The sequence below is a fragment of the Pelmatolapia mariae genome, linkage group LG7 (genome assembly GCF_036321145.2).
Source record: "Pelmatolapia mariae isolate MD_Pm_ZW linkage group LG7, Pm_UMD_F_2, whole genome shotgun sequence".
NCBI lineage: Eukaryota > Metazoa > Chordata > Actinopteri > Cichliformes > Cichlidae > Pelmatolapia > Pelmatolapia mariae.
In genome coordinates this window covers 60017627-60029172 of record NC_086233.1, presented here as the reverse complement: position 1 = coordinate 60029172, position 11546 = coordinate 60017627, and the positions used below count along the sequence as shown (strand labels likewise).

Sequence of the window (11546 nt, the reverse complement as noted above, 5' to 3'; positions counted from 1 at the left end):
GGGGGGGGGGGGGGGGGGGGGCTATTGAAGTGTAACATACAGAATAGAGACTTACAGCCAATCAACAGATAACCCAACATGTATGACTTTGGGCTGTGGGGGGAAGGTATGGATGATGGCTCAGAGGGGTCATGGAGGTACCATAAACCCTGCCAGTTGGTGGATTTTAGTCCAGGACCTTGATGTGATTTTGTACATAACTCAAGCTGACTGTGAAACTGCTTAAACTATACCAGGTTCCACATTTGTTAGTTTCAAGAGTGGATCATGAAGTCAACTGCTTGATTATTTACTCGTGTTTTTGCAAGTTATGTTGAGGGCTGTGACCGAATGTCCACAGGGGGCGACAAAGCTCCTTCATGAATACTGATTGAATGGAATCGTGTGTGCATAATTCTGCTTTAGATAATCCTCCGTGTCATCAAATGGGCCAGCATCAGATTTGTAATCGGTGTGTTAAAGTTAAAGTGGCAAACACAAAAAATAAAGAGAAAACACCGCGTGGGTTTCATGTAATATTACACGTGTGTTGCTTTGCTGGGCAGCATTCCGCTTCGCTCTCTTCTAAGCTCTGTGCAGTCATCCACTCCCGCCTCATTGTTCATACGTGACATCTGTCTGCTGCCAGTTGGCCGCCGTGCTCCGTGTACCTGCCGCTGTTCTACCGCTACGGTTCATGATACAGTCCAAAGGTTGGCTGGAAAGATCTGCCTCTTTCTTCCTGCAACCCCTCCTCTTCCTCCTCCTCCTTCCCCTCCTGGGTACCCGGGGTCAGCACCGTGGACAGCTCCTTGCCATCACCCGCAAACCACCGCCTGCGGTCGGGTTGTCAAACGCAAGTAGGACAGCGAGAAGTCGGGCGCACTCTGAACACATGAGAGTGTGCTATTTACTCTCTTTTCTTTTTTTAACATCCAAGCGACGGATGTGACAGAAGATTGTTTCTGAAGTCAGAGATACGAGGCTGGAACAATGATCTCACGATATAAACCGGTAAGTGCTGCTACAATATATCTGTAACCTGCTCAGTCGCTTGATCGATATTCAATTTAAAGCATCGAATATTCTGCATGTAGGCCTACGATTAAGGTCGAAAATACACAAAAGACACGCGTAATTTGATTTAATTGCACGCAGCATTTTACAGATATGAGTTCTCTCCAGATTAAGGCCTATCCAATGATGATACAAGTCATTTCAGTTCATATTTAGTCAGTGAATCCCCGTGTGCGCTGTAATTGGTTCATCCATCACCGAGGCTTATTTCTGGAGGCGAGTTCTGAGAGTTTAAACTATTGAGTGCGCTGATTTCTCAACAGAGCCATTGCACTGAGTGTGGTAACAAATTGTCACAGGCAGATGGGGAGCATTTTACAAAAACAAGTACCTCCCCCTTCCTCTTTCTCTCTTAGGTGAGAAAAATGCCTAGAAAGTAGATGCACACGTATGCCACAATGCATGAGTCACTGGTCACCCCTTACCCTCACTTTACACCCACAGACATAATCATCACACTACTTCAGCCAACACATAGTCAAACCTTGTTTTCAGTTAAGCCACTGTCGTTTGGTTGGCATCAATCTGCATTTGGGGTTTTATGACGTAACAGTGGCTCAGTGTCTATTTTGAGGCCGGTCTGATATTTTAGGATGTTTTTGGAATCTATTGTTCTCCCTTTGTGTTGTGAGTTTGCTAAGATGATGTTGACTTTTCCTCTCTTGGCGTCTCTCTGAGAGGCTGCTGCTCTGTCTAGTCATTTTCTCTGTCCTCACCCACTCCAATGCTTCAACCCTCCCCAGGCTATACAGTGATGACCATCTCTGATGTAGGGCACCACAGAACGAAAGTATAATAATAGCCTAGGGGCAGTGTAATATAAAAAAGGAATCTTTAATTGAAGCCTGATGCTGGTAGTAGAAACAAAACAACACAAAACAAGTAACCCCCAACAGACTTAACAATTTGTATTCTGCTCTGTTTGACTGGACTTGGTCCTATAACCCTATTTTTTCTTTATTTTGAAACAAAATGATAGAGCTAATATCTACTAAGATATTTGATGTGTGCAGGAAGTGATTAGGTAGGGCTGCAGCTGACCCAAACATCATATATTGGGTGATGAAATCAAAAACCAACTGGAATATCATTTCACAGCTATGCCTGGTGTCCCTTCCCTACTTCCCATATAGCTCAGTGCTTAAAGTGTAACTAGAAGCACTACAGCATATGGGGCCAACCTGAACCTTACTGTTTCTTGCATTTTGGACACATTTATGGCTTTGCAATGAGAATCCACTTATTTATTTTCTATATATTAAGTGTATATAAGTATCAGTCAAATTAGAATAATTCTGTTCTGCTGGGATTGAATAAATGCATGCTTGCAAAAGCATTGCATCCTGTTTTATGGTATCACTGCTTGCAGAAAGCTTTGCACTGTAATGAACATTTGCAAAAGTAAATACTACCTTGCTTTTAAACAGATAGCTGGAATTTAATGTCTATATCTCGAGATGCCTTAAGTACAGGACCAGATGTTCGGCGAAGCTTGCAAGTCAGTTTAAAGAGGAAACTCGAGCTGTACTGTGTCATGCACATTTACATACCCCGCTCTCCTCACGTCACATACCAAACACACCCTCCAATTTGGCGGCCTCTTTAAAGCTTTCCCATCTCTCCCTCTGATATGTCTTTTTTAACCTCTCCTCATTTCAAACATGAGTTCTCAGCCTGAACCTACAGTAAGTTGTATTTTTTCTCATATTAAATATACATTGCTGTTGTTATACCACAGTCTGAGTCCGTGTACGTGAATCGGTAGACAATTGTGTGTGTAAACAACAAAACACTCGTTTAAACTGCTCATTACAGTTAAGCTTATCTCCTTGCTGCAATGATGTAAAAGGTCATCAGCCATGGATTACATTGAATGTAAATCATTTTAAACGCTAAGAAAAGGCCATCGGTCTACCCCGGTCGACAGATGGATTATTGAAATCTGCTCCCATGTGGGTCTTTGCTGATCCTGCTCTACAAGCAGGCTGCTACTGGCTGCAGTGGGATTTCTCTCTGCAGGACCATGCACATAATGCATCCACGCTAGGAATTCATAAATATTTGATGCTATCGTTCCTCATGTGTTGAGCCTGGTTATTCCGTTATTGTGTTTGTTTTTTAATTAAGCGATATCGTTTTGATAAAAATTGGGAGTTAGAATTATGTAAGCCCTGAGAACATGTTTTTGAGATTTAGATTTTATGCGCTTGCTCATGCTTCACACGTACCTCTGTATGACGTTTGCACTGTTCATCCACTAGCTGTATCCCAGTGTCTCGCTCTTCATCATTCACTGTTCCCTTCCACCCTCCCCCTCCTACCTTTAGTTGCTCTCCAGCTCGCCTGCACACTCTGCCCCTTCTGCGCTCCTCTCCCAAGGTCGACTTTGAGCTCTCGATTGCAAAGAGACAGGAATAGCAGGTGGACTGCAGAATGCGGTCGCTGCTCGATCGGTGTGTGTGTGTGTGTGTGCGTTTATGAGGAATGCGAACATGTCTGAATGTATTCCAGTGGAGCTGTGCAGCTCTGTGCACAAGTGAAGCTTCAGCCTTAGAGGATGTCTGCAGACTGCGGATGGACGAGCTGCAGATGCTTTTCACCGGCATGGCCAGAAAAGCTGCTTAAACTATCACAGAGGAGAGGGAGCTGCCGCTGCCGCTGCTGCCACTGCTGCGCTGGACTGTGACTGTCCCTGACCTCTTCCTCCCTCCTCCTCTGTCTCCTCTCTTTCACTCGAGCTGATATTTGGGAGCTGGATTAGAGAGGGAACAGGAAGGAAGACACCTTGGGAATTACCGGGATCCACTGCAGACGTCAGTGTTCCCTTTTGAAAAGACGACATGCTCTGAGAACCTCTTCTTCTAAATCTCTCCGTCTGTGTCTCCTGTCCTCCCCTCCTCCTCTTCTTCTCCTCCTCCTCCTCCTTTTCCTCCTGTTCCCGGCAGAGTCCCGGTTCCACCATGTCCTTGGCATTCTGTGGAAACGAGAATAACTCGATGGCCTACAACGTGGACGGGGGCGTTCTGAACAACGGCTGTTTCCTGGATGCGCTCAATGTGGTCCCACATGTTTTTGTCCTCTTCATCACCTTCCCCATCCTCTTCATCGGTGAGTGTCAATATGAAGTGAGATCCTCCTTTTCACTGCACAGTTTTACCTGCTTTGACTTCCACACATGCTCAGATAGTGTGTCAGCACAAGTCAGCATGATGGGCTTCAATATGTTTTCTGTCTTTCTCCTATTCCTCTTAATCAGCTTGTTTTATTCTGCATGCGATTGATGAACTATTACATGATGTATTCAGTGAGTGCTTCACTTGCTTTATAGAGTCTGTTCATTTCAGTATACTCAACCTTTATGCCACCGACGAGTGGTTTTGAGTGCGCATTTCATTCTCCGATTTATAACGCCCACAAATATCTGCAGGTGCATGGGTTAGCCAGTTATGGAAGGCTGAGCCTCTTCAGTGACACAACACGAGGACATAATTACTGAGCTGCAAGCATTTTTCTAAGCAAATTAACGTCTTCCGATAAAATGCAGGCAAACAGATGATGGCATTAGGTTGCACCTTGTTTGCCCTCCTATCTGGCCGCTGGTCATTTCTGTTAGAGTCATCAGCAGCGTGTAATGGATCAGCACTACATGCACATTTTGCTGCTACAGTCACACATGCTCCAGCGCTGTCATCTGACCTTTCACATGGGTGTGTATGTAATGTGAGTGTGTGCCCATTTAGTGCCCTCCTTTTCATTTTTCAAAAGCGAGACACCACTCTGTAAGTCCTCACTATTCATTGTGGAACAAAGTGGAAGAACATGCACAATGTAACTTTTACACTATTTTCCCCATTATTATCTGGACAATAATAGTGTAATTAAACAGTTGGTGCTTCTACTTTAGTAATATTCCTGTCATCTCTCACATTTAAAACACTGTTTCTCCATATATCAATATTGTTGCTTTTCCTAATTAAAGAATCCCGATACTTTCTCTATCTGCAGATATCTCTATAAATGTTTCTGTTTGTCTTTCCTTTAACTTGAAGACAAAAACACTCACTGATAAGGCACTAAGGGGTTCTATAAGTCCACTGTTAGATGATAACAGGCTGCAAGCTGCAGGGGTTTTTTCTCTCTCTCCTGTCACACTGAGCTGATGTGCTCTCGCTAACAACTTTGCCACCAAAGACAAACCTCAGGGGTGTGAAATGTTTTCTGTTTATCTTGATTCACTTGATAAAGCCTCTTAAGCCAGCATCCTGTGATGTGCATTGGCCTTGAGAGAGTCAACTCATTATTTTCACCATGTCACATCAAGGCTAAAAGAGGATATTGGGGATACATGCACCACAACACCATCACTGACTTGAATGAATCCTTATTACCTCCTGTTGGCTGTAGGAAATCCATGTAAATTATAATTCATGCACAGTTTGATGCAATGCATACTTTTATTATATATCTGCAATGCTATCACTTAATATGTGGCTTATTTACCCTAGTGCCAAATTATTTGAGTAAATATTATAGTGCTGACTTTAATGATGCTTTTCAGTACTTGAGCAGAGAGTACGCGTCAAAAAGAGTTAGAGGAAGTGATGGAGTACATGCCAGCCTGTGCCAGCACTTCTCACTGAGAAAAACTGTTAAGGTGCCAAGAAGTGAGGAGTGATTCACATAATCTCATCAGTAGAAATGTGTTTTATGACAGCAGCGAATCAAATCTAAAATATAAATTGCACTTTGATTATCAATTGCTGTTTTACAAGCCAGGCTCTGTTTTATTATAGGGCAAACTGAGACCAACATCTGTCTAAGAGAAAATTAATGGAGAAGGAGGTTTGAGCAAAAAAACTTAGAGCTGAAATAATTGACTTAAGGATCTCAGGCAAGCAGCCATCTAACCACATCTATTGGCTCCTTGCCTGCAGAGAGTCAAGCAATCAAAGTCATAATAACACAACTTTCCTGCTGTACTCTAGCAGCCTGGCATTTTCTCCCAGCACAGCCATCTTTCTATTTTCCCTTCTGTAAGTTATTTACCATGCTGTGAGCATGCCAGCTCTTTATCATGGAGCTCATGATGTACAACGCATTCATTCAAGACTGCTCACAAGTTTATTTTCCTAGTGGAGGCTCCCATAGAAAAATGGCTTTTGTCATCTCGCTCTGTGCTAATGTTCTTTCCCCCTGTGCATAAAAAAGATAAGTCTTGATTATATACGAGATCAAGGCCCTCAGGCCGCACTGCATTAAAAAAGTCAGGGTTTTGTCATGGAAATCACTGCATGGGCTCGGGAACACTTGCACAAATCACCGTCTGTGAACACAGTGCACTGTACCATCCACAAACGCAAGTTAAAGATCTACAAAAGAAGAACCTATGTGTGAACATGATCCAGAAATGCTTCTTTCTTCTCTTCATCTCGTTTATAATGAACCGAAGCAAAATAGAAAACTGCTCTGTGGTCAGAAAATCAAAATTAGATTTTTTCTTTCCAAAAACATGGATGCCATAACCTGATGGTATGCATTAGAGCATAGGTGTCAAACTCTGGCCCGCGGGCCAAATTTGGCCCGCAGCCTAATTACATTTGGCCCGCGAAGCCATACCAAATTACTATTAGAGCTGGCCTACTGGTATTATACAGCTAATATATATATTGTTTAGTATTAAGCTTTGCTTGTTCCATATTCAGTTTTTCAGCAAAACTTGTTTGAGTCCATAAGAAAAGATTCATTCTTATATCTGGAGGAAGATTTTTTTTTTTCAATAAATATTAATGTTAGCCCGCAACTTTGTTCCAGTTTTGAATTTTGGCCCACTGTGTATTTGAGTTTGACACCCCTGCATTAGAGCGTATGGAATTGGTAGCTTGGACATCTGCAAAGGCACCATCAATGCTGAAAAGTATATACAGTAAAGTATACTCTATCAAATGTTTAGAGTGACATATTTTCTCACTTTAAACATTTGATAGAGTCTCTATCTTCTACTGTGAGTAAAATGTTTCTTTTTTGGCCTCTTTGTATTTAAAGTGAAATGACCCTGTTGCTTTTCAATCACTTTGATTTCCTGGTTCATGTTTGAGGTTGGGGCAGCCAGAGTTCAAAGGTTCACATCCACCACAGCACCTGGCTTCACTTTCCTGGACACAACCTGCGCTGGCTCCTCACCTTCATCCTGCTCTTCATCCTCGTCTGTGAGATTGCAGAGGGCATTGTCTCAGATGGGTATGTTTGGCGTTTTAATAATACAACACCGCAGCCTCATGATGATCTCAGTCATTATGAGGTGATGTTTGTTATGTCATGACACTAGTGAGAATTCAGGTGGGATGGCAGGTGAATGCAATTAACTGCAATCACAATCTCACTAACCTCTATTTATCTTCAATCTGCAAAAGATATTTGCTCAATTATGCAATCCAGGAAGAATTGCAGTTGTTGATTGTTCAAATTGTTGATTGCTTGCTTTCTACTTAAATAGTAGTGAAGCAGAGTACATTTTATTACTACACAACTTTTAGTTAAGAATATGAAGACAAAGAACAAAATGCGGCGTGAAATAAAAGCTTAAAGCTAGTCAACGCTAACAGTGAGGAAATGGAGGATGCGATCTGACAGTTATCTGTTTGCAAGCTAAAAAAAAGTTCATGATATGATTTACTTTTTTGGATTTATTTATTTACTGTACACAGAAATAAGAACACTACCACAGCAGGAATAAAGAGGAGTTGACATAACACAAAAGCTGGCAAGGCGAAGAGAAGATGCAGTGGAGCAAGAAAAAAGAATAACGAAGCACAGGCTCTTTTCAAAGCAACCATTTTAATATGAAAAGTACACGTTACATGTAACATTAGAAAAGGCACAGAGCCCTCATTAATGTGCTGCTGTGAAAAGGTTTTTTTTTTTGTTTGTTTGTTTTTTTTACTAAAATCCATGTCCTTGACTACAAACAGGAAACTGTAGGAATTAATAGCATACTGAAGCGGGTTTGTAAAAAAATGGAGAAAGTCTAATGCAGACAAAAGGATGCTACTTAGCACAATGAAGCCTACAAGCATTCACCACCAGCCAACACAATACAGACAAAGCCACTGAGAGGCAAATGTTAATATTTGCCAACTGAAAACACGTCAGTGAGCTTTACCCTGGACTCCAATAAGCATGTCTTTAGACTATGAGAGGAAGCCAGAGCACCTGCAGACAACCCATGCAGGCACAGGCAAAACATATAAACTCCTCACACTAAGGCTTCAGCTGGCAAGTGGATTCAAACCCAGGATCTGCTGTGAGATGACAGTGCTACCTCCATTTCCTGGATAATCTCATGAAATGACTCACAGGGCTATATCAGAATCCAAACTGCTCACGTTTAGGTCTCGTTATCTAATTCCTCTCTATGTGTATCCTGTTGTTGTCTAATTTAGTTTACCAGGCTGTAGATTAGTTGTGGAGATTTTTGTCTGTCCCATTTGGTTCTTTAGCCGTCAGAATTGCTGTCTGAAGACCAACAAGGATACCAAATGGATTTATTTTGCCAAATGGATCATCATGGCATTGCCGTATTGGTCCCTTTGATCAACCTTTGTTGTTATTATTTATTTTATTTTCAGTTGTTACAGATGGGACAGACATGACTGGGGGATAGGAAAGAGAGGAAGGAAAAGAAAAACAGAAGGGAAGAGGGACAGTGAGAAAGGGCACTTACAAAGACAAAGAGAAAAAGAAAAAAAATCTCCTGGATCACCTGTTGAGAGAAAAAGAAGAGAAAACAAGCAACAACAAAAAAACAAAGCAACATACTAAACACAACACCATCCCGTTAATCTAGCTAAGTGTGAACAGCAGTAAATACTAAATATTCAATGTTGTTGTGCAGCACACAGGACAGACAGCGCACAATGTGCTTTGAAGTAGCAGCTAAGAAAGGTGTAGTTTATGTCTACGAACAGTGAACATCCGTGTGCACACCTGTGTGGATCAGCGCGCTTGTATACAGAAGGTTTCCCCATGTAACGGTCTGCTAGAGGGTGTGGGGGGCCATAGCCCCGTCCCCCAGGGCATGAAGCAGGCATGGAGAAGATCCAGGCTTCAGACATCCAGAGGCCCCAGAGTGCGAGAGCCCAAGGTGGACCACCGGAGGGGCATCCGTGCCACCCTCCTGGGAAGGGCTGAGGAGATCCCCAGACGAGGGGTCACCCAGTAGCCACGGAGCAGAAGCCAGAGGGGGCTGCACTGGTGCGCCCGCCGGCTCTGCCGGCAGCCAGCTGTGCCAGAGTGAACCGAGCCGCAGACCCCGAGGCCGGAGGCCCGGGGGGTCCCCTTTGCCCCGGAAGAGACCTGACCGAGCGACAGGCACCAGGCCCCGCCAAGTAGCCACCGGGAGTGAGCTGGTGCATACCTGAGCGCCCAGCCCCGGACACCAAGAACCACCAATGCACCAACCCCTGAGGGCATCAGTCACTGGCAGGGAGTGTGGTGAGGGGAGATAGGCCTCCACACTTTGGAGGGCCTGGGTGTTCCCAGAGAGGTGGAGTCTAAGACCCGACCTGACATATAGACACAGACAAACAGGCACACACAGACACAAACATGCATTCCCACCTTCATGCACACATATACAAACACTCAGCACTCACCCAACGTAGTAATAGACATACATGGACATGTACACACAATCACACTCCCCAAACATACTCTATACCCCGGGTCCAGGTACCCTCACCCCCAGAGGGGGAAACGGCACCCAGACCCAAGAGATGTGACCCTTTCCCCCTCCAATTTACTCGCTTAATGAGACATCTGTTAAAATGCATAATAAGAATAATAATTATTATTATTTTTATTGTTATCAGCCTAACCTGTTTCTTTCTCTATCTGATGTTTATTTGCAGGTTCAGTCAGTCTCTCCATCTCCACCTGTACATGCCTGCAGCTCTGGCCTTCATGGCTGGCATCACCTCTATTGTCTACTATCATAACATTGAGACCTCTAACTTTCCCAAACTACTGTTAGGTATCGTCTGTTTATTCCTTTTTACATTTTCCTGAGAGATACAAGTTTAGCTTTACTGTCAGCCTCACCCTGGAATATACTGCTTAGCATGTTTATTTGTAGCACTGAAATCAAGTGAATGCAATATGATTTGTGATCACGGCTTGTGAAGCTAGCATTAGCTTTGTACTTACTTGAATGTCCAATACAGAATGGCAACTGATTATTGATTTACTAAACTCTACGGGATTACATAACAGAGCAGCAGGGTCAGTGTTGTCATTTGCAGATGACTGGTTCATTACTTTCAGATAATGATGCAGGGCAGTGTCATCGAGGGGGATTGTTCTCTGTGCAGATATTAATTATGCATTTTCCTTAGGAAAATTAATATAAAGTGAAAGCGCTGCACAGTTTGCACAGCAGACAAACATCTCCATGGCAAATATATTTAGTGTTTTGTTATGAAATGATCAGTGTTTTCAGTTCTGCTAGTTCGTGATAGTTATTGATAAATAGAGCAGTGTCATGCTTCACCTTTGTCCATTAGTTCTCCACATGTGATATTTGCTTGTGGAACAATCACCATGCAGTTTTCCCTTCCTTCTCAGGCATCATTAACTCATCTGTGTGCAGCTCCTAGTGCTTTATTCAATGCTCCCATTGAGTCACTCAGCTTCCCTGGCTGTAAGGTTTCCATTTCACAGCCAGGCAGAAATTCATCTTCTAAAGAGAGCCTTGGGTGTTGACTTTTATGTTAGAGATATTCTTCATTATAAAGAAGAAAAAAATCTCAGTGGTTTTGCTGTTGGCCAGCAGTGTAACCTTTGTGTGGAAACATGAATCCGTTATCATTGTCTCATTATTTGCAATAAACCTGCTGGACTGACATGATGTAGCTCCATCAAAAATCATAATGGAACAAAGACAACAGATTTATCTTCTGTTTCCTGAATTAGACATCTGCTAGAAACAGTGCAATGGAAAAGGAGGAAAGAAACAAGAAAAAAAAACCCTAATATCTTAACAGTTCTCTTACGCAGCTGAAACATGAGATTGAATGGTGTCTCCACATGGTAAATAAATTATAGCATGAGTTGAACCATGGACACAGTTATATGAAATGTATCCCAGCCTGTAACAAAATACACCTATTGCACAAATTGAGTTTCAGACAGAGCGATGTCATATTGATGACACTTTTTCATTTAGACTGAAATATAAGTTTGCGGTTGAGTTATTTGTCGTTTCTGGCTTATCTGGTAATTCACTGTGTGACTCTGATCCCTGCTAAATCCCTTTAGCCCTGCTGATCTACTGGGTGCTGGCCTTCATCATGAAGACCATCAAGTTTGCCAAGTACACCGAGCATGGCATCGGCCCCAGGCAGCTACGGTACTGCATCACAGGACTGCTGGTGCTGCTGTATGGACTCCTACTAACTGTAGAGATCAACGTCATCCTCGGCAGGGTAAGTGTGTAC

The 11546-nt window shown here is 42.9% G+C and overlaps 1 protein-coding gene across 7 annotated transcripts in view; it reads left to right on the top strand.

Moving 5' to 3' along the window:
• Positions 1-576: 576 nt before the first annotated feature.
• Positions 577-11546, top strand: part of abcc8 (ATP-binding cassette, sub-family C (CFTR/MRP), member 8) — a 59703-nt gene continuing 48733 nt past the window's right edge. For 2 of the 7 annotated variants that reach the window (XM_063480023.2, XM_063480019.2), the window contains exons 1-5: positions 2724-2741; positions 4002-4164; positions 7152-7293; positions 9963-10084; positions 11368-11534. In XM_063480023.2, the coding sequence (XP_063336093.1) occupies positions 4017-4164; positions 7152-7293; positions 9963-10084; positions 11368-11534 (579 nt within the window). In that variant the 5' untranslated portion in view covers positions 2724-2741; positions 4002-4016. Of the gene's footprint in view, positions 994-2719; positions 2742-3244; positions 3870-4001; positions 4165-7151; positions 7294-9962; positions 10085-11367; positions 11535-11546 lie in introns of those variants that run through there. The other 5 variants (XM_063480024.2, XM_063480021.2, XR_010094414.1 and 2 more) reach the window with 5 other exon arrangements.